The sequence below is a fragment of the Alexandromys fortis genome, unplaced genomic scaffold (genome assembly GCF_014885135.2).
Source record: "Alexandromys fortis isolate MF-2015 unplaced genomic scaffold, M_Fortis_MF-2015_v1.1 scaffold_25, whole genome shotgun sequence".
In the NCBI taxonomy this organism is placed as follows: domain Eukaryota; kingdom Metazoa; phylum Chordata; class Mammalia; order Rodentia; family Cricetidae; genus Alexandromys; species Alexandromys fortis.
The window spans coordinates 3,955,292-3,979,021 of NW_026067904.1; the positions used below are offsets into that span (position 1 = coordinate 3,955,292).

Below are 23,730 nucleotides of genomic sequence, written 5' to 3' on the forward strand. Positions count from 1 at the left end.
CTAAATAAATAAATAAAACAAAATAAGAAAAGACAGTCTAAATGCTAACCAAACAGAACACAGGGCTAAATCATCATAATGCTTTCCTCTAGAAAGGAAAAACATCTTAGTAGTGAGGATAGGGAAAATGCCAAGAGCCCACGGAATATACTTCCCTACCTTTCTTCTCTGCGCCCCCGAAAACGTGGGTCGTCAGGATCCCGGGAGTAGCGCTCATCTCCAGGTCTGCGGCCTTCCCATGCCCCTGGAGGGCCTCGAGCTGCACCCCGGCCATCCCCCTCACTAAATTCCCTGTGATCAGGTGGAAAGGGAGGTCCGGGGCCCCCTCGCCTCCACTTCTCTTCTTGTGGTAAGGGTCCTCCTCGCCCCTCAAATTCCCTTAGCCGGTGGCCAAAGCGCTTGTCAGGGTGGAAGTCATCTGGTCTGCTGAAGTCGTCAGGGAAATCAGGGTGAGAGCCACGCCTGTCAGGAGGACCCCTGCAGTCCTGGCCACCCCGGAAAGGCCCCCTCTCCGGCCCGTGCTCAGGGCCACTGCTCTGCTCGTGCCGCCTCTCTGACATGGGGCCCAGGTGATGGTTGGGAGGGCCTCGAGAGTCACCTACAAGAAACAAAGCTGAGGGTTACTATGGCTTCCATGGCCAGCTCTACAAGACCTGCTAATTTTAGGATGTGCTTTGCCCTCCAATGCTTTCCCTCCAGGGTTCTAAATATACTTAGAAGATAAACATCCCAAAGCATCATATAATGGGGAAAGCGCGGGGTTTGGGGTACAACCTTCAGTTTTGTAACTTGACCTAGGGATACTTACTAATCTCTACCAAGTGTCCACTTCTCGGCCACATGTTGAAAACATAAGTGAACTCTTGGCACGAGAATGGTCTTTCCTACCCCTGTCCCTGTCCTTCCTGTGACTTCAGCAGGGTCCCTGGCTTGATACTCAAGAGACACAACAGAGAAAAGTCAGGCTGTGCTAAAAGCTAGGAGGCTGTGGTATCAAGAATTCTCCTCAGCCAGCGTTAGTGACACACATCTTTAATCCTAGCACTTGGGAGGCAAAGGTCAACAGATTTCTTTGAGTTTGAAACCAGCCTAGTCTGCAGAGTAAGTTTCAGGCTAGCCAGGGATATACAGTGAGATCCTGTCTCCAACTTAAGAATACACACACACACACACACACACACATACATATACACATACATACATACACACACACACACATATATATATACACACACATACACACACACACACTCACTTCTGCTCATGTAAACACCACAAAGCCATCACAGGCACCAGGTCTACACTGCTGCCACCCACTATCCACTGCTTTAGCCCTGGCCTGTTCAGCTTATGCCACACCACACTGTAGAAATCTTAACACATTCTTCCATAAGGCTCCTGGGACCACAGGCCCCTTTAACAACTGCTTGGGGACAAAAGAGCCCTGCTGGCCTTCAACTTTGGGGTTTGTATTTATACCTTATTTTGCTCTTTCTGGGAATGATGTGCCTCAAATACGCTTATCATTAGCAATTTTTTCTGACAGGAATTTCATTCGAGACTTCCCAGCCCACACCCTTCGGCTACAGTTTCTTGTCAATAAGAACAACTTTTCCTGATCAGTCAACATCTCTGTTCCCTGCCTCCAACCCCCACCCTTTCATTCTTCATTCCCCCAGCTGTCTCAACCTCTCTCCACAAAGCATGGATTGGAACTTGGAAAACTCAGCATGAAAATGTGATGTTAGGAAAGTCTCTGAACTTGAGCTCATCTGTCCCTTCTTCAGGCGGTCTGCAAACATCCCGGATCCACTCCCCTATCAGATAAGCACTCAATACTCACTGTTCTTGAAGCTGTGCTGGCTAAGTTTTCTGCCAATCTGATACAAGAGTCATTTTGAAAGAGGGAATCTCAATCGAGAAAGCGTTCCCACTAGATTGGCCCGTGGGTAAACCTGTGGTGCTTGACTGATGACTGATATGAGAGAACCCTCATATCAGTGTGGGTGGTGTCATCCCTGACCTGGTGGTCCTTCACTGTGTGAGAAAACAGGCTGAGCAATCCACGGAGGGCAAACCATTGAGCAGCACTCCTCAATGGCCTCTCCATCAGCTCCTGCCCCTAGCTTCATGCCTTAAGTTCCTTCCCTAACGTCCCTGGTATGGACTTGTAAGCTTTAAAGTAAAATAAACCCTTCCTTCCCCGAAATGCTTTTCATCATGATGTTTATCACAGCAACAGAAACCCAAACTAAGACAACTGCTTCTCCACCTTCAGGTTGTCTGAACTTCACACATGGTTGACAACTGACCAGAGGCTGTAACACAGGCTCCACTTGGACTTCATTAACCTACAAAATACTCATCATCTCTCTGTTTAAAAGTAGCCTGTCAACTTTCTTCCAAGGAAAGAAACCTACCACTACACACGGTGATGTGGTGGTGGCAACTACTCCAGGAGAGGATGGTAGGCCATGTGCGTGTCTCTCCCTGCTCCCTCGGGTCCCTAGGAGAAAGAGGGGAGGAAGGCAGCAGGGCAGTGGGGAGAAGGGAAGAGAGAGGGGCGAGCAAGACGAGCAGGAACGAGTGGAGACAGACGCAGGTGTGGCAGAGAGGCCACTTTCATTCACTAATGGAAGTACCTGGTGGAGAACAAACGCCCTTCCCAAGGCCCCCAAACCTCTAAGAAAATTTCATCTTCTTTCTCCCTGACAAATCCTTATGTATCTACTGCTACCACTTCTATGCAAAAGGAATGGAAATAAAAACTCTCCAAATCCCTGCCCTTTCCTACCTTTAATAGCTCATAGAAATTCAAAGTTGTTTGTTTTGTTTTCAAGATAGGGTTTCTCTGGGTATCCTGGCTGCCCTGGAACTTGTTTTGTAGGTCACAGAGTTCCGCCTACCTCTGCCTCTCAAGTGCTGGGATTAAAGGCATGCGCCACCACTGCCCAGCCCAAAGATGAGCTTTAATTGTCTAAACTCCCAGGGCTATAAATGCTGACAAGAACTTCTCTTAATCCAATAAGATGGGCAAAAACACCTAGCACGTACCATATGGTATGTGTGTTTGGCCAGTTAGTAATAAAGGTCTGTAGCACTGTGAGGTATAGTTCCCACAGTGCCCCTGTGCTAGTGTATTGTCTTCTAGGGGTACTGAATGGGACCATTCCACTCCTACCTCACTTCTGTTCATAACAACCTGCTGCACGTTCCTCCATGCTAACTCTCCTGCTAGCCCTTACCCTTTACTCCAATGCTGCTCACCTGGAGCAAGGGCTCAATGCCAGATCAACCAGAGCCTCTGGTAACTTCCAAATAGCCATATGCCCCTAAATGCTGACAGTCCTCATCTTCGCTTTTCATATTATCAGTACATTGCTTTCTTTTCTTTCTTTCTTTTTTTTTTTGGTTTCTTTCTTTTTTTTTATTGATTTTATTGAGCTCTACATTTTTCTCTGCTTCCCTCCTTTCCTCTCTCCTCCCCTTCAACCCTCTCCCATGGTCCTCATGCTCCCAATTTACTCAGAATATCTTGTCTTTTTCTACTTCCCATGTACATTAGATCCATGCTTTCTTCTTTTCAAACGGTGCCTAACAATGTATGCAGTTAAAGAGTCCAATATGGTACAATGGGGCAAAGGGAGTGCTAATGATAAGAACAGCATCAATAGTCTGCATCCTCTACCCTATCAAGGAGCCTAAAGCCTAGAGGCAATTCAGCTCTCTGTAAGGCCAGACACATGGACCTGCATCCCACAGGCACAAACACCAGGGTTTCCCAGTGATTTCACTACCGGTCTCTGGTGGTGTGGAACTCATCTTCTCTGGCTAGCATCACTGTCTAAGGAAGCATTACCTATGACAACAAAAGACAAAGCAAGCTATTGCTTGAAATGACTGTGACCCTATTTTCCCAGCTGTTCCAGTGCCACTGTATCAATTACCAACAAAGCTGCTTACTGTAAAATGCACACAACAGTGGTAGAACACAAACTCTTCCTCAGCCAAGCACATATTTACCTTTGTTAGGGCCAGGTCCTTGTCCAGGGTTCAGAGGAGGGATGCGGCCTTGTGCTCCCTGCTGCCCTAGGCCTGGTATCAAGGGTGGGGGACCTGTACTTTGTCCTTCCTGAGGTGAAACATTTAAAGACAGATGTGAGACCAGGGACAGGAGCTTCATGAATAACAACCATAACACGCAAAAAAACTGCCCCAAGGTGCTAGAATTAAATATTTAGCTAGTGACATTAAAACCAAATTCCTCTGAAGTGGGCTGGGGAGATGGCTTGGTAGGTAAAGTGCCCTGCAAGCATGAGACTGTAGGGAGTCTGAATTCCCCAAGTAATGGCAGACGGAGCAGCCCAAGTCTGGGATCCCAGTGTACACAATTATGTACAAAATTATGGTGTGATGCAGCTGGAAATGGGAGAATCCCTAGATGCCCAAAGACCAGCTAGCTTGTCAGATGCAGCAGCGATGCACTGACACACTCATGTACCCCAACAAGATAGCATGCACACCCCTGTTCTCACACAAAGCACACAGGGACATATGCACAAACAATTCTAAACTGGGGGAGGAGCTATTCACAATCAAAGGGAAAAGCACATGTATTCTAAACCTCCAAAAGGATTTACTTAAAGCCAGATCTTTTCTTGTAATCTCACACAGGAGCTTCAGAGGGAGCCAAGAGTCACAGCAGAGTGCCACGGCTCTTGCAGAGGGCAAGTTCCTCTCGATGGGAATGGCCTAGCCCCTACTAGGTAGGCAGCTTTAACTGTCATGCTGTGACACAGCAACCAACCCTAAGGCTACATCAGGACTGAGCTTTTTATTGCTGCTTGTTTATTTTGTGGGATAGCAATAAGAGGACCACTTTCAGGAGTTGGCTCTCCTTTTCCACCATGTTAAAGCAACATCTCTCTTAGTGCTGATACTATACAGTATACTATAAGTTGGTGGCCTGTGAGCAGCAATGGGATTAGAGATGTGTGCCTCTACATCTGGCTTTTTTTTTAAGGTTTAATTTTATGTGTCTGATGTTTTGCCTGCATGCATGTATGTGTACTACATGTGTACCCAGTATCCATAAGTCAGAAGAGGATATCAGATCCCCCAGAACTGGAGTTTCAGATATTTGTGAGCCATCATGTGGATACTTGTAACCAAACCTGAGTCTTCTGCAATAGCAACATATGTTCTTAATCATTGAGCCATCTCTCTATAGAGCTCTGGGTGTGTGTGTGCGTGCGTGCGTGTGTGTGCGTGTGTGTGTGTGTGTGTGTGATGTGTGCATGTGAGCAGGAAGGTGCATATGTTTTTGTGTGCACAAGTATGTGGAGGCCTGAGGTTGATGCAAGGAATCTTCCTCAATTGCTCTTCCATCTTATTCTGAGTCAGGGTATCAATGAAACCCAGAATTCATTCTAGCTAGTCTCACTAGCCAGTTTGTCTTAGAGATTTGTCTTCACCTTCCAAAGTTGAGCCACCATTCCACCCAGTATTTGTTCTGATTTCCCACATTGTCCTTGGATCACGGCTCTTAACAAAGCAAAGCCAGAGAAGCCAGAAGTGGTGACATGTGCCTTCAATTCCAGTACTTGAGAGACAGAACTCTGTGAGTTCGAGGCTAACCTAGTCTACACAATAAAACCTTGTCTCAAACAAAAATAAAAACAATGACAACAAAAGAAACAAGCAGACAAAAAGTATCTGGGCATTCTTTCATATAGAAAATACACTTAATGACTGGCCTTTGTATGAGATTAGCACAGATTCAAAGATCAATAGTAAATGTGCATACAATATGAAATGTAACCATTGGATTTACTGAATATGTGATGTGGTGTTCTGTAGATTTTCCAAAATTTGAAGATGTCATGAATTATGTTATTTCCACTTTATGGAATTTAGAATGAGTTGGATTAAATTCAGAGTTGTCATCCTAAATTGTCCTAAAACTCCACGTGTGTGTGTGTGTGTCTAGATAGCTAGATAGATATGTCTGTCTATCAATCAATCTTTGTTTTGAGACAAGGTTTCTCTGTGTAGCCCTAGCTGTCCTGGAACTCGCTTTGTAGACCAGGCTGGTCTCGAACTCACAGAGATTCACCTGCCTCTGCCTCATTAATTAGTGGTGGAATTAAAAGTGTGCACCACCACTGCCTGGCTTTATAGCTTATTAATTCAGTGTGTACATGCATGTGTACTACTTACTCTAGTTATTAACCATTTTTTGGTTTTGTGAAAGAATAGTTTCATTTTGGAGGATTATAAAAAGAATAAGAAACTTTTACTGTCATATGATGAGTGAAATTTTAGACATGTTAGAGAAGAAGATAGTCAAATTTACACATGAAAACCGTCATGGCACCAAAATTTCTTGATGAAAATTTGCTCCTATTCCTTATATCCTAAAATCTGACTTTCTCTACTTTGGCTGAGGTTTTTCTTTTTCTTCATTGTTTAATTCAGTGGAATCTGGGTGTTAAGATAGCAGCATAAAAGATACTGAAAAGAACTGTCCGGGACTAACAGCGGGAAGCACAGCAGTAGGGCTGGGGAAAATGGCTCCGTGGAAAGGAGTCTGTGCTGCACAAGTACTGAGTTAGGATCTCCAGCACCCACATTAGAAAGCTGGGTGTGGTCATACATGCATCTAGGACCCCAGCACTGTAGGGAAGAGATGAGGGCTTATGGCTGCTGGCCCATCTCTAGGTTCAGGAGACAGCCGACTGCATGTGTGCACATACACTAACGAAGCCAAAGCCCCACATGTTTCTGGCAATACAGTACTGACAGCATTGGCTCTCTGTTTTTGAAAATAGACTCATTATATAACCCAGGCTAGCCTTGAAAACTCAGCCTCCTGAGTTCTGGGTTTATAGACCATAGCTGATTGATTTTAATTGATTGATTTTTGTGGGTGGGGCATATTCTCAATTGTACATTTGTAGAGTCCTGAGATCCAGTTCATGTGGTCAGACTTTTACGCGCCAAGACACCGCACTGGCAGTTTTTGACTGTCAGTGTCTGTTCATGTGACTGGTTTGTGACATGTAAGTAATTTTACTATTGATCTTTGAATCAATAGTAAAATTAAAGGCGTGGTTGCACACGCCTTTAATCCCAGCACTCAGGAGACAGAGGCAAGCAGATCTCTCTGAGTTTGAGGCCAGCCTGGTCTACAGAGTGAATGTCAGGAGAAGATTCAAAGCTACACAGAAACCCTGTCTCAAATAAATAAATAAAAAATTCAGAGTCATCATTCATAACCAAACACTATTAAATCCATTCATGCCCGTGCTGTCTTGTGTACCCCAAACAACTTCAAACTCTCCTCGCATCATCTCTCAAGTACCAAATCAATGACTGAGTAGCAAAACTTCTTGAAGACAGAGTCCTTGAAAAACGACCAAATATTTACACAAATACCCTTCCTACAAATACTTGGAGACTGGGCAGGGTGGTACACACCTTTAATCCCAGTATTTGGAGGACAGAGGTAGAGGGATCTCTGTGAGTCTGAAGTCAGCCTAGTCTACATAAGAAGCTCCAGGCCAATCAAGAGCTCTACAGTGAGACTCTGTCTCATAACATACATCCATATATATATTTTGGAGACCTTGAACTCCAGATCCTTCTGTCTCTAGCCAATGTGTACCACCATGCCCAGTTTTATGCAGGACCAGAGACTGAACCCAAGATGTCACAATTGCTGGCAAAGAATTTTGTCAGGGGGCTGGAGAGATGGCTCAGTGGTTAAGAGCACTGCCTGCTCTTCCAAAGATCCTGAGTTCAATTCCCAGCAACCACTTGGTGGCTCACAACCATCTGTAATGAGGTCTGGTGCCCTCTTCTGGCCTGCAGACATACACACAGACAGAATATTGTATACATAATAAATAAATAAATAAATAAATATTTTTTAAAAAAAAGAATTTTGTCAAATGAGCTACATCTTTAGGTTCCTGCAAATAATTTATGACAGGAGAAAACAGCTTGAACAGAACTTCACGCACAAGGCCATTATTTCTGAATACTCTGGTCTGCAATCAGTTTTTCTATAAATGCGTCCACTGAAATGAAATTAGCGAGGCAGAGAGTTTACAGTATCCTTCAACACCCCCAAGCCATCTTTAGAAGTGGTGCATATGCCACATACAGTAAACAAAACAACAGTAACAACTGGTGGAATGGCTGAGAGGTACCTGCTACCAGGCCTTACACCCTTGATTAGATTCCTGAGGACCAAATGGCTGAAGGAGAGAATCAATTTCTAATAATGGTCCTCTGACCTCCACATGCTTGCTGTGGTATGTGAGCATGTGCACACACATGCACATAAAATATATGTAATTTTAAAAACATCTTAAAGTGAAATGGACAGAAATGTTGAAGGCAGGCTGCTTACTTGCTGGCCCATGGAATAATCAGGTTAAAAACTCCACAAGAGTGGAACTGTCCACAACCTAGCACACTCCCTCCTTAGAGCCCCAACTCTCTGGAGCCCTGGCTCAAGTATTCCACTAACAGCTGATCTGTTCTGTAAGAATCTGTGAAAAAGAATAAGGTGTAAGAGATCTCCTTAATGATGGTGACTAGCTCTCCATCTCTGTCTCGCCACGTTCTTCCAGTCAGACTGCCACTGCTGTAAGTCACTGCTGACACTTAGGGAGCAGGAGGGCCCAGCTCTAAGTGCTTTTCCGCATCCTTGTCAGTTCTGTACAATGCAGAGTCCATTCCCATGTGATAATGTGTACAAGCTGGAAGGGAGTAATACCTGATTGAAGGGGGCCCGGGGCCCATCACCTAGCAGAGGTGTTTTCTGCTGCTGGAATGGTATTGGTCCTTGAGATGGATGTGGCCCTCTTGCCGGGTTCTGCTGTCCCTGAGGTCCAGGGGGTCCTTGCATGCCACCCTGGGGTGGAGGTCCCAAAGAGCCCTGGGGTGGCCCCTGCTGCCCTTGTGAACCTGAGGGCCCTCGAAGTTCCTGGGGAGGGCCCAACATGGATCCCTGTGGTGGAGGTCCCTGTAGGCCCCGCATCTCCTGGGGACCTCTCATTTCCTGAGGGCCATGTCCCAGTAATCCACTTGGAGGATGAGGTCCTCTCATCTCTTGAGGTGGGTGGCCAATCATCATCCCTTGAGGAGCAGGACCCTGATTCTCCCGAGGTCCTGGAGGTCCCTGCATTCCTCTTGGATTCAGTCCCATCAGAGGTCCCTGAGACACTGGACCTTGGATTCCTTGAGACCCTGGCCCACCCTGTATCCCATGAGGATGAGGAGGTCCTTGCATTCCTCTGGGACCAGGTGGTCCCTGCATTCCTTGAGTACCAGGAGGCCCCTGTGGGCCCATGTGGCCCTGAGGGGCAGGTGGACCTTGGGGACCAATGTGACCCTGTGGTCCAGGTGGACCCTGAGGACCCATATGACCTTGAGGACCAGAACTACCTTGAGGTCCAGGTGGTCCTTGAGGACCCAAAGGGCCATGAGGTCCAGGGTGCCTCTGCATTCCTTGGGGACCATGCATGTCTTGAGGCCGTGGCAGTCCCTGGGGAGGGCCTTGGGGTCCTTGTGGTCCCATGAATCCCTGTGGTCCCCCACCTCCTTGATGCAATGGGGGGCCTTGTGGTCCCATTTGTCCCTGGGGTCCAGGGGCTCTGAACTGGCCCTGCGGCCCCGGGGGCCCCATCTGAGCCACCATTGGCATCTGCTGAGATGGATGAGGCTGCTGAAAACCTTGAGGAATCTGAGATATTGGACCTTGTCCAGAAAAGGCCTGAGGTCCGAGGAGAGGGGTGCCAGACGAGGGCGGAGGCTGGATCTGATCAGCCTGCTTCTGTGCAAGCCTTTCAATTTTAAGTTGCTAGAAAGGGGAGGAAAAAAAAAAAACAATGAGTGTACTAAATGACTAAAATAAGCTAAAGCCTTCAAATAAGACTGCAGTACTGCCTTCTGACATCCACACTGCGGCACATAAATACATGTACACACACAATAAGAAAGTATCATGTGGGGGCCAGAGAGATGGCTCAGAGGTTAAGAGCACTGACTGCTCTTCCGGAGGTCCTGAGTTCAATTCCCAGCAACCACATGGTGACTCACAACCATCTGTAATGAGATCTGGTGCCCTCTTCTGGCACGCAAACATACATGGAAGAAATGTTATATACATAATAAATAAATCTTTAAAAAAAAAAGAAGAAAGTATCATTTAAAAACAACACTAGAAAGGATATCAATAAAAGGTGCCATCTCTACTTTCTTAGCTCACACACCTCTAAAAGCTGTGGGTTGGTATATTGCAATGTGGCCATTTCTTGCTCAATTTCTGCTTGTGTTTTTTTCTTTTCTTCCAATTTGATATCCTCTTTCCTGTCATTCAGTACCTCATTTGGAGCAGGAATTGGAACTTTATTTTGCATCCAGGCCTTAGAAAAAGAGAGAAAATTAAATTACATAGAAGCATGAAAATTATGATAGGCTGAAAAATTTTCTCTACTATCATCAATATACATAGCTGAACTGTCTTCACCTCTAAAGCCAATCCTTTGTGACATAAGAATAGAGTGGGCCAGGTACATTAGTAATTGAAATTACTAAAATTATGAAAGCTACAAGCTATAGTTTGGTATTCTCAAAAGTTCATATGGTGAATGTTTGGTCCTCGGGTGATGACACTTTGGGGAGGAAGTGGAATTCGGGCGGGGGGGGGGGAGGGGGTTGAAGGAGTGAGGCGATCATTGGGGTATGCCCTTGAGGGGATACTGAGATGTAGGCTCCTCTCACTCTCTCTGCTCCCTGGGAAGTAGGAAGTGAGAAGCTTTATTCTGTCACATGCTTCCCATCATGTTCTCTCAGGCCACAAACCAGAGACAAAGCCACACAACCTGGACCCTCTGAGACCGTGAACCAGAACAGACTTCTGCCTCAATTTCAGCGTTAACATGGATGTGTGTCACACTGACAGAAAGCTGACCTAAGTACTGCAAGATATTGCAGCTATCGAGAATGCAAAACTTTGGGGCTGGAGAGATGGTTCAGTAGTTAAGAGCACTGGCTGCTCTTTCCAGAGGACCTGGGTTTAATTCCTAGCACCCACATGGCAGCTCACAACTGTCTGTAATTCCAGTTCCAGAGGATCAGACACCCTCACACTGACATACATGCAGGCAAAACACCAATGAACACAGAATAAAAATAAATTAAAAAAAAAAGCATGCAAAGTTTGTTAGCTACTGAGTAAGTTATTTGTATTAATGGAGCAGAAGACAGACAATACAGAAGATGGCCAACACACTCTGCCTGCTGAGTCCTTCTCTTCCCTCTGACAATGTAGACGATAAAAATGAGACAATACTAAAAAGAGGCATAGAGAAGGTGGATGTCAAACTCAGTACTTAACTTTAGAGCACAGATGGCAAATATGCCTAAAAACAAGAATACAAGAAGGGGGCAACAAAAGAGCTGGAGGAAATCATCCTGAGCACGTCAGAGGAACAGGTCACAAATCTCTTGGCACAAGGTCACTGTAGTGGCTCACCTGCTGAAACTGAGCAGGAATGGGCTTTGCATAAGGGACTTTCTTCTGAGGAACTTTTTTCTGATCCTTTTGCATCACTTCCTCCATTCCCCAATCCAAACCTGGAATCGTCATTTCAATTTCATTTGATTCATCTTTTCCTGAAACCATAGAAAGAACTAGTTAGTCCTTTAAACAAAACAATGTAGTCTTTTAATAAATGAGCAGACTGTTGGAAACATAATTTTTAAACATTACATAATTTGAACCATTTTTATTCACATTTCTCAATAAGCCACATGAGCATTTCAACACCACTTATTAATAATTAATAATTAATTTACCATGAAAATAAGAGAGGTTTATAAAACCTTATAAAAATGAAATGAATAAACATAGCTGCCCTTACCCATCTGTTCTTGCTCCATAGCTAACTTCAGTTGTTCTGGTATTCCCATCCCTGGGATCACTGCCAGGCTATTAGGTTCCAGGTCATCTGCAAATAATATACCCATCATCAACAGAGAGCTTCATACAAATGATGCTTTATAAAAATAAGTAATAAAATAATAATAATAAAATAAGTATAAAAATAAGTAATAAACCGGGCGGTGGTGGTGCACGCCTTTAATCCCAGCACTCGGGAGGCAGAGGCAGGCAGATCTCTGTGAGTTCGAGGCCAGCCTGGTCTACAAGAGCTAGTTCCAGGACAGGCTCCAAAGCTACAGAGAAACCCTGTCTCGAAAAGCAAAAAAAAAAAAAAAAAAAAAGTAATAAAAAAATCACTGGGGGCAGTAGCACACCTTTAATTATAGCATTCAGAAGACAGAGGCAGCAGATCTCCATGAGTTCAAGACCAGCATAGACTATAGAGCAATAGTTAAGTCAGTTAAGTTAGCCAGGAATACACAGTGAGACCATGTCTCCAAACAAAACAAAACAAAAATGCAAACAAACAAAAAGACCCAGGTGATATTGCTGGTGACTTATAAATCAATAAACTATAAAATTAAAACTAAAGCTGGGTGAGCTGATACAAGTCTTTTAATCCCAGCACCTGGGAGGCAGAAACAGGCAATCTCTGAGTCCAAGCAAAAAATTAAATTATTTGGTAGTTGGATTATTTGATATGAGGATTGAAAGGAGAGCATGAAGCACTGGATCACTTAGCTACATCCCTTGCCCTAAACTAGTTTTGTACAAGTCTTCTAACACTTAAGTTTATAATGGAATATCATGAGACTTCAAAGGACAAATATGCAGATCTTACCATATTCTACTCCATCTTCAGACATGCCAGGTAAAAGGTTCAGATTATATCGATCTCGCATTTTATCACCTGGCCGGTTTCGAGTCCAGAATTTGCTGATGAAATAAAAATAATGGGAGAAAGAGGAGCATGGTTTCAGTGTTTTCTCTGGGCAAAATAGTTCAAATCAAGTTTTAAAAATACTGTTCTTTAAAATATTTTAATTGTGGAAAGAGCATTTTAAATCAGAATGTAAAGCAAAACCTAAACAAGGAAAGTTAATATTTAACTCCATCTCTTTAGTATAATACCCTATGCCAATCACTACAAAAACAACACATTAAAAGCTGTAACTCAGAAGGAAGAGTCAGGACAAGAAATAATATACTCAGGCTGTGTATGACAGGACACCCTGTAATCCCAGCACTCTGGAGGCAGATATGGGAAGAGTAAAAACTCGAAGTCGTTTTCTTAATAATAAAGTATAACTGCAGAGCTTCCCTTTCTTATCATATGTCAGTAATAAAACATGTTCAGTATTAGGAAATCATGAAAACAAGCACACGGAGAAGGAAGGATCAACCTTTTAGGTTGGTTTCTGCACTTTTCCTCTTACACCTGGGTATGCGCACAGTCACCTAATTATCCTTCTACAGTGACAATGCTTATTGATTTCAACAACAAATAAACTTAGTATTGTGGACATGTGAGTCACGTCATTGAGTTAATTACACTCTAGCAGTGGAGACTAGAATCAGAGAAAACAAAAACATCAGAAACACAAAAAGAATGGTAAAAAAGGCAGAAAATTATGGGAAAAGAAAGGGTAGGAAGTAAAGAGAGAATAAAGAAGTTCAAGTGAGATCTACAAAATCTTTCACAAAAGCAAATACCAGCAATAGCTACCAACTAGCCCTGGGCCATACTGCCGCCCAGCCTGTGTCAGCAGTAATGGCCAGGAATATACTAGCCCTTCCTGGCATGCCATCAGAGGAACAGTGAGCTAGACAGACACTGAGAGGGCTGCAGAGCGTGTGACCAGGGGAGGGTTACATTCGGGGTAGACACTCCAAAGGGACAACATTGGCTGTGGAGACTTTAGTGTGGGAACCTAACGCTGAGGTTCTCACTGCACTCAAGAATACATAAAAGGCATCGCCTAGTTCAGCAACAACACGGACACATGGGACCTGTCCGAAATCTGGCACAACGTAGCCAAAAGTAACAAGTATTTCCAGAAAGACTTGAACTTTGTGGAAAGCAGCTCAAATCTATTTGGGAAGAAAACACCCACAACAAATGTAAATACGAGCAGAATGTGTGGAAAGTTAATCTCCAAGTACCAGAGAGAAGAGGATGACTGGCAGGTGGAGGAGTGCAGAATGAGGGATGTCTCAGACTGGGAACCTCCTACAGAATGCTGAGTCAAACACAGAAACACTTTTGTGGTTTTGGTTTTGCTGTTGATTTATCAAGGTCTCCCTGTGTAGCTCTGATTGGTTTGGTCCCAAACTCACAGAAATACACCTGTCTTTGCCTCCTGGAGTACTGAGATTATAGGCATACCCCTACCATCAGCAGAGATCTAACCTTTTGAATTAGTTACTGAGACCAGCAGCTCACTCTCCAGCTGAAGAGCCAGCTACAAAAACAAAAACAAACAAACAAACAAACAAACAAACAAACAAAAAAACCAAACGGCAGGATAGGGAAAACCAGTCAATCCAGTTAGGAAAAAATATTGACTGATGTATTATTTCCCATTTCCTTTGACTTATTCATCGTGGTGGAAGAAAATCACTTGATTCTAATTAATATGCAAATAGTAATATAATAGATTAAAGGAGGCCATTTAAATACTTGCCCAATCCTGATTTCTATACAACCTGCAGTAGTTTGAACCAGGTTCAACTCAAGCTCTGGTATTTGAACACTTAGTTCAGAGCTGACAGCCCATTTGGGAAGTGAAGGTGGTGTAGCCTTGCCAGAAGAAGCATGTTATTGGAAATAATATAGATTTTGCCCGGTTCCCCTTCTCTGCTTCATGCTTGTAATTGAGGATGCGACCTTTTGACTTCCGGCTCTGGCCTTCATGCCTGTCACTTGCTGTCATGCTTCTGCCTTGCTATGATGTACTCCTAACTCTCTGGAATTATAATTCATAATAAATCCTGTCTTCCTTAAGGTGCCTTTGGTCATGGTGTTTTGTCACAGCAAGAGAAAAGTATCAATTAACACACTATCTCAGTATCGCAGTAGCAATCCTGATATCCAGGAAAACATGGAATGAAATATTTCAAGCCTTGAAAATAAACTCCATGCCAAACTAAAGAACACACTGAGTGAATACACATCCATCACACACACATAGCTTTAATTGTCAATGACACAAACTGAAGTACACCTGGGAAGAAATACCTTCAAATGAAGAACTATTAGACTGGCTTGTAAACATGTCTGTGGGGCATTTTATTGATTATTAATTGATGATGTAGGAGGGAGGCCTCGCCCACTGTTGGCAATACCATACTCTCTAAGCCTCCTAACCCAAAAGAAGCTGAACATGAGCCTGAGAGCAAGGAAGTGAGCAGTGTGTTCCATGGTCTCTGCTCCCAGTCCCTCCCCAATTTTCTCAGTAACAGTGTGACCCAGGAGCTGTCAGGTGACACTGTGATAGAAAAGCAAACACCAGGACAATGTCCAAAGTGGCTGCATCCCAGGAATATGACTGAATCAACATATGCAAATCAATAAATACAATACAATACGTAAAAAAATTAAAGACAGAAGTCACATGATCATCAACAGCTGTAGAAAAGACCTCTAACAAAGTTCAATATTACTTCATGATAATAGCCCTGAAGAAAGCAGGAATAGAAGGAAGGATATATTCTTCAATATAATAAAAAAAATTATATGACAAATATACAGTCAATATTATAGTAAATGGGAAAAAGCTATAAGCATTTTTCCTAAAATCTAAAATGAGACAAGGGTATTCATTTCCTCCCCTTTCATTCAAATAATGCTGAAAGTCTTAACTAGAACATACAAGGAACAAAATGAAAGTGACAGAAATAGGAAAAGAAGTCCAGTTATTCCTATTGGCTGATGACATGCATATATTTAATAGATCCCGAAAGACCCCTACCTGAGAATTCTTAACCTAGATAAATACTTTAAACAAAGTAAAAGGATATGAAAGCAATCTTCAAAATTAGAACTTTCTGAGAAAGAACTCTGTAAAAATAGTTACAACAGATTCAAAACAAAACAAACAACATGGCAGCCCATATCTATAATCCAAGAACCTCGGAGATGAGGTATCAAGATCAAAGTTTAAGGCTTCCTTGGCTACACAGTGAGCTCAAGACCAGCCTGGGATACGAGACCTTGTCTTTTAAAAGAAGAAGATGAAAACTAACAAACGAGATGAAGGGCCTCTACAATGAAAACTTTAAAACACTGACAAAAGAAATTGAAGAACTTAGCAAATTGAAATTCCTATGCTCGTGGGCTAATAGCATACATACTGTGATGTCAAAAATGATTCGCAGATTCACCGAGTCCCTCCAAATTCCAGTGGTTTTCTACACAGTAATCAAAAGGGGGAAGGAGTTCTAAAACTCATATGAAAACAGAAATAAAAAGAAACAAAACAACAATTTAAAAAAAGCGCCAATTATTCTTTAACAGAAAGAATAATACTGGGGGGGCTGGAGAGATGGCTCAGTGTCTAAGAGCTTTGCCTGTTCTTCCAAAGGTCCTGAGTTCAATTCCCAGCAACCACATGTGTTCACAACCATCTGTAATGAGATTTGGTGCCCTTTTCTGGCCTGCAGGGATACATGCAGGCAGAACACTGAATACGTAATAAATCAATCTTTATAAAAAAAAATAATAATACTGGAAGTATTACAGTATTTGATCTCAAATTATACTACAGACCCAATGTTAACAAAACTACATGGTACTGGTTCAAAAATAGGCATATAGACCTGTTAACTAGAATAGAGAACTCAGAAATAAACAACAGGTTATATCCACTTAATTTTTAAAAAAGATTTACTTATTTATTTTATGTATATAAGTGGCTGCTCCACCTGCATGTATGACGTTATGTCAGAAGAGGGCATCAGATTTGACCAGAGATGATTGTGAACCACCATGTGGTTGCTGGAAACTGAACTCAGGACCTCGGGAAGAGCAGCCGGTACTCTTAACAGCTAAGCCATCTCTACAGACCCTATATTTACTTAATATTTTAACAAAGGTGCCAAAAACATACACCAGAAAAATGATAATTCAAGAAAATGTGCCGAGACAGGGTGGGCCTTTAATCCCAGCACTCTGGAAGCAGAGGCAGATGGATCTTTGTGAGTTCGAGGCCAACCTGGTCTATAGAGCTAGTTCCAGGACAGCCAGGGCAGTTACACAAAGAAATCCTGACTCAAGGCTGGAGAGATGGCTCAGTGGTTAAGAGCATTGTCTGCTCTTCCAGAGGTCCTGAGTTCAATTCCCGGCAACCACATGGTGGCTCACAACCATCTGTGGTGAGGTCTGGTGCCCATTTCTGGCATGCAGACATACACGCAGACAGAACACCATATACATAATAAATAAATAAATAAATAAATAACTATTAAAAAAAGAAATCGTGACTCAAAAAACAAAAACAAATAAACAAACAAAAAGAAAAAAAGAAAAAGGGAGTGCTGAAAAACTAAGTCTCTATGTTCAGTGAAGAAGAGGAACTACTAAGAACAAAGATTAGTCACATGTAAGAATGAATAGGAAACCCATTTATTTGCATGCCTACCCCCCCCATACCGTCTCTAAATTAATTTTAAAGATAATTTGAACTGTCTGGGGGTGGTGGCATACACCTTTAATCCCAGCCCTCAGGAGGCAGAGACAGGCAGATCTCTGAGTTCAAAGCCAGCCTGGTATATAGAGTTCCAGGATAGCCAGGGATACACAGTGAAACCCTGTCTCAGGAAAAAAAAAAAAAAAAAAACCTGAACTATAAACATACACACACACTGTATATATACATACACACACACGCACACACGCACACACGCACACACGCACACACGCACACACGCACACATTTCCTACTACTCCCTGAGTACAGACATTTCTTCCTATCCTCAGTATGGTACTTACCTGGTATGGTCATTTGAGCCTGAGCAGAGAATATGTCCAAGAGGGTGCCAAGCCAAACTCCAGATCATTCCTTCATGGGCCATCTCCATCCCACCTACTTCCTTCTCTACCCTGCAAGAATACAAATGAAAAATACCACTGAACCAAAATTACCAAGAAATCACCTAAAACAAACAAACAAAAAATACAACAAAAGAATATTAAAAACATCAAAAACAAAAAGTTATCTTTAGTTAATTTAAAAAACCTCTCATCTCTTATTTTGAACTTTTCAGTGCCATGTGTTCCACTAGTCTTTCAGCAGTAAATTCTTTCAGTCAAATATAAGAGCCATAGAAAATCACACTTCATAAATTATTTCAACTAAAAAAATCTATCTTACTCTTCTATAATGATTTCTACATCCAAAAACACAAGTGTTGTCTTTTTTTACTTCAAGCTAGTCTCTGATAAAGGACACATTTGCACATAAAAAAAATGCAAAATTTGATCATATTTATATAAATTTGAGAACTCTTCACAAACATATTCTTCCTTGAAGTCACTTTCAACACAGCATTACAAACATCACAGTGCATGATTTGGGGGTCAGTTCAAAACAGACTTTTTAATCTAAACTGAATGTCTTAATGTGTGTGCGATGTGTTTATATATGTATGACGTGTGTATGGTGTGTGCATATGATGACACCCAAGGGAAGTCATAGTGAACTTTCAGGCGTCAGTTTTCTCCTTCCACCATGGGTTCCAAGAACATGATGAAATCAGGGTGGCCGGCCTGCACAGCAAATGTTTCACATCTGTTGAGCATCTCACTAGTCCTAGATCATACTCATCTGCATCTCTTAGTACGTTATTTGTCGCAAGTCTGCCATGAAGGACCCTGTCTTCATACTTGGAGAAGTCCAAGTCACATACAATGGCCACAGGCAGGTGCTTCTAGAAAACTCCAAATGAGCTGGGCTTCAAAACATGCCAGTCCCCAGCCACCAGAATTTCCCTAGCTGAGGGCCCACTCTGCTGCCGTACAATTTGGGAATATGTGTACAGGCAAACATCAGCACTTCTCCACACAGTAGATGGTACATACCCAACATGCCAGAATAACAAAGAACCATCAGACCCTCCACTGGCAAAAAGCCCTTCATGAACAGGATGCCAGGCTACAGCTGCAAATCAAAAATACCGAGAAAGATTAAATGATTACAACATGTGATGGCTGCAAGAAGAGTCCCCAAAACGAGAAACACATCCCAGCCACAGACCTGTGGCTTCCTTCTTATGACCTCGGAACACTTGAAGCTCTTCTTTCAGGTTTCGGATATCAAAAAGTTTACAGAGATGGTCACGTGATGCTGTCAGGAGCCAATTGCCATTGAGATTTAATTTCACTTCCATCACGGTGTTCTTATGGGCGTGACTAGAAACAAAGCACAGAGAGTACAGCACATCAGAACACAAAGCAGCATCACTTCATCAGCACGGTCCTTTTTGTTGAAAGCACGCGGGTAACGATGGTGAAAGGTGTGGCCTGGTAGTAATAGAGTATGTGACTATAACCAGATAAGATCACATTTATTGTTTGTTTGTTTTTCCAGACAGGGTTTCTCTGTAGCTTTGGAGCCTGTCCTGGAAAAGCTCTTGTAGACCAGGCTGGCCTCCAACTCATAGAGATCCACCTGCCTCTGCCTCCCGAGTGCTGGGGTTAAAGGCATGCACCACCACCACCCTGCATAAGATCACATTTAAAAACACTCGAAAACTCTTGTCAATGCCAAGTGGCAAACAACTTTAATCCTAGCACTTGGGAGGCAGGGGCAAGGCAGACCTCTCTAAGTTCATGGTCAGGTTGGTCTACACAGGTTCCAGAACAGCCATGGCTACATAGAAAGGCCTTGTCTCACAAAGGAGGACAGAAAGAAGGAAGAAGATGGAGAAGACAAAGTATGGAAGTAGGCACTAGTTTACAGATGATTTGAGGGTAAATTTTAATGAAAGGTAATGCTTTGTCCCAGGGCCTGCATAAAGTTTATATCCAAGGGTTCATAATGTACTGCATATATCACGTCTAACAGCAGCCTTGCCATAACTAATTTGAACTGTAGGTGTTTTGTTTCCAATTAGGGCCAGGATAAGGCATTCATGTGCACCAAAACAATATATTCATGTAACGGTAACAATTACAAATCATGCCAAGAAGAAACATAGCTACATAAGTAAGCAAGTCTCCTTCGGGGGAGGACAGAGATGGGGAAGAGATGCGAGATGGGTGGGGACAGAGAGGGAAAAAAAGAGCAAACAGGGGGAGGAAGGAAGGAGAGGAAAAGAAATGGAGGGGGTAGAGAGGGAGAGAAGGCATAAAAGAAAACAAAGGAGAGGGAGAAAGAGAAAGGGACAAGGTAAGGAGAGAGAGAGAAAATGGGGAGAGAAAGATGACAGGAAAGGGGGAAGCAAAAATGGGGAAAAGAAGAGTGTGAGAAGGAGATGGGAGAACAGGCACAAAAACGGAGACACATCTTTGTATTTAGATGGAGTAAGCCAGGGAAAGCTGGGCCATGGCTAGGAAGAGGCAAAGGCACTAAAACTATAAGTGAGTACTCTGAGGAAACAGAGACAACAGTAGGAACCTCATCTTCCTCTCAGTCCTGTAGGCTAACCCAGTAAAATTTAGGTCTGTAGCAGAGCAAATATCATCTTCCTTCACTAGAGATATAGCGATAAATCATAATTAACAAAACATCCAAAGACTGAAGTCCTTTGTGGCCAAACCACAGGAGAAAGCTAAAAGTCAAGTAATGCAGGCTGCCTTTGGTCCCTCTTCTTCAAGGGACAAGGCAGGATTCCTATCACTTACAGTGTTGCAAGACTCTGCCCAGTCTTGGGATCCCAGAACTTGATAGGCTGTTGGCTATCTTTACTTCCTGAAACGACTAACCCTTTGGTTGGATGCCAGTCTACACACTTCACATCAGCACCGTGACCTGTTGGGAAACACGTCAGAACAAAATCTCATTGGTCGGATGCATTGCAAGTGGGGCTCCATTCTAAATGAAAAAAGCAGCAAGTTGCTTAGCGTTGGTTGTCTAGGGGTCTGCTGGATCCAGGGTCAGCATGCCTCCGCTGCTACTGTGCTCACAGTCAGCTCTCTCCTCTGGAAACTACATGCATCCTGCTCACCCACCTGCTGGCAGGTCAGTCAAGGCTTCTTGGAAGATGCACTATACAGGCTTTTCAAATATTTAATGCTGGTTATTTCAGTTCTAAGAGTCAACCTGCCCTGTTCAGCTCAATGTTGCTTCTTCACGACAGTCTGGGTAGTCCTAAGCCACTACCCCTTTCTAACCAGGAAGACAGTAACCATATTTCAGGTTTCTTGCTATTATTTCCTGAAGTACTTGAGGAGAAACATGTCTGACTGGTTCACATGAGATAAATATGTGAAAACAAAGAAATGTTATTAAAAAATCACAGATGTGAAAAACCAGACTGAACAAGGCAAAGAAATGTTTATGGTTTTGGAAAGGCCATACTGTACAGAGTCAAAGAGTATTTATGTAGTAAATGCATTAAAACGCAGGTGCAGAGTGAGAATTTTTCAAATAGCTCCTTCCTTCACCTGGAGCAAATCCACGACTTGGAAATGTCAAGTGAGAAAGGAAAAGGAGGAATGAACAGAGATAAAAAAGAATCGAGGAAGGGAGAGATGGTCAAGACACAGGAAGTGATCTACAATTGTCCAGAAGGCAAAGTGTATTTACCATGTATACCACATGGGTTTGAGCTCAGAGCAGTTCTCCCTGTCCCCCTCTCCCAAGGCAGGCGGGGAGGGATACACCAAGAAAGCACACGTCCTGTGATCTCATCCTATGTTGATGCAGTTTGTTTCTAAACGTTCTTGAATAAGGTTCAAGCATGTTCCAAAACACCTCCCATACAGCACAGTAGTACTCAAAGAGTGTAATTAACTCAATGACGTGACTCACATGTCCACAATACTAAGTTTATTTGTTGTTGAAATCAATAAGCATTGTCACTGTAGAAGGATAATTAGGTGACTGTGCGCATACCCAGGTGTAAGAGGAAAAGTGCAGAAACCAACCTAAAAGGTTGATCATTCCTTCTCCGTGTGCTTGTTTTCATGATTTCCTAATACTGAACATGTTTTATTACTGACATATGATAAGAAAGGGAAGCTCTGCAGTTATACTTTGATTATTATTAAGAAAAAGAAGTGTGGACCAGTAAGATGGATCATTGGGTAAAGACACTTGTCACCAAGCCAGAAGTGTTCTGTCACTGGAACCCACATGGTAGAAGGAACCAATCCCCCAAAGTTGTCTTCTGACCTCCATACATGCACCCCTTTTCCCAACATATTAACAGGGGTAGACACACAACATAATTTAAAATGTAATTTTTAATAAAGTAAAAAGGACTGGTATGTCTGAGCATGGTGGTGCACAACTACAATCTCATCGTTTGGGAGGTGGAGGCAGAGAGGAGCTCAGAGCCAACCTGAGACTGTGCTACATAAGACCCTGCCTCAGAAACATTAAGGTTAGGGGCCCAGAGCAGTGGCACAAGCCTTTAATCCCAGGCAGAGGCAGGCTAGCCTGCTCTACATAGAGAATCCCAGACTAACCAAGACTACATCAGTGAGATGCTATTTCAAATCAAACAAAACAGGGTCAGGGAGATGGCTCTGAGCTCAGATGCTCAGTACCCATATAAAAGCAAGGGCAGCACTATGCAACTATATCTTTAACAGCTAGCGAGAGATCCCGGAAGAATGGCTGGCCAGCGAATCAGGCCAGAAAGGTGAGGTCCAGATTCAATTACAGACTCTGTCCCAAAATATATGGTGAAAAGTGACTGAAAAGGGCTAGCCTAATGTCAACCTCTAACCTCCATATGTGCCCACACAGGCATGTGTGCCCTCCAGAAATGAGAGCACCACCACATATACAGAGACAGAAAAAAAGAATCAGGATATATGAAACCATGTGGTCCTCCTAACCTGCCTGATGAGTCTAACATGCACAGGGAATATAAAATTTAGGTGCCATTTCCATCTAAAACTATAACGTACAGCTATGTATATGTATGAATTTCGAAAATCAAACAGTTTATGCAAAAGCAATATTGGCTCTTAACCACTGAGTCATAAGCTCTCCAGTTGCTGTTTTTAAAAACTTTTTAAAAAACCAATAATTCGCTGGGCATATAAAAGTAGTAGTAGCTCATGGCTTTAACCCAAGTGGTGCAGCAGTCAGGAGGCAGGGGCTGGTGGGTCTCTGTGAGTTCCAGGCCAATTTGGTCTATAGTGAGTTCCAAGTCAGTCATGGCTATTTAGAGAAGAGACTCTGCCCCAAACAAAGAATGAGATTAATTAATTAAAAAAAATGAAGAAAAATAAAATCTAGTTGGAGAAACAAACACAAATTTACCTTCCTGTTCAGTTCTACAGGCATGAAGACATCTGAAGGGTGGAGCCTAGCAGACAGGAACTAGAATGGGGAGACAATTCATCCTTTAGTCTTAATACTATATTTGAGGCACCTATTTTGTTAGCTTTATTTTTTTTTTAATTAAAAACATTTTTAGAGCCGGGAGATGGTGGCGCACGCCTTTAATCCCAGCACTCGGGAGACAGAGGCAGGCGGATCTCTGTGAGTTCGAGACCAGCCTGGTCTACAGAGCTAGTGCCAGGACAGGCTCCAAAGCCACAGAGAAACCCTGTCTCGAAAAACAAAAAACAACAATAACAAAAAAAAAAAAAAAAAACA

At 43.0% G+C, this 23,730-nt stretch overlaps 1 protein-coding gene across 3 annotated transcripts in view; it reads right to left on the reverse strand.

Annotated features, from left to right (window-relative positions):
• The window catches only part of Wdr33 (WD repeat domain 33), a 106,573-nt gene that overhangs the window by 9,505 nt on the left and 73,338 nt on the right, over nt 1-23,730 (reverse strand). For 2 of the 3 annotated variants that reach the window (XM_050135087.1, XM_050135086.1), the window contains exons 8-18: nt 20,799-20,925; nt 19,210-19,364; nt 19,035-19,113; nt 17,946-18,056; nt 12,798-12,892; nt 11,937-12,023; nt 11,549-11,688; nt 10,284-10,436; nt 8,786-9,871; nt 4,024-4,132; nt 160-598 (exon numbers count right to left, since the gene is read on the reverse strand). In XM_050135087.1, coding sequence (XP_049991044.1) covers nt 160-598; nt 4,024-4,132; nt 8,786-9,871; nt 10,284-10,436; nt 11,549-11,688; nt 11,937-12,023; nt 12,798-12,892; nt 17,946-18,056; nt 19,035-19,113; nt 19,210-19,364; nt 20,799-20,925 — 2,581 coding nt within the window. Of the gene's footprint in view, nt 1-159; nt 599-4,023; nt 4,133-8,785; nt 9,872-10,283; nt 10,437-11,548; nt 11,689-11,936; nt 12,024-12,797; nt 12,893-17,945; nt 18,057-19,034; nt 19,114-19,209; nt 19,365-20,798; nt 20,926-23,730 lie in introns of those variants that run through there. The other variant, XR_007590538.1, reaches the window with a different exon arrangement.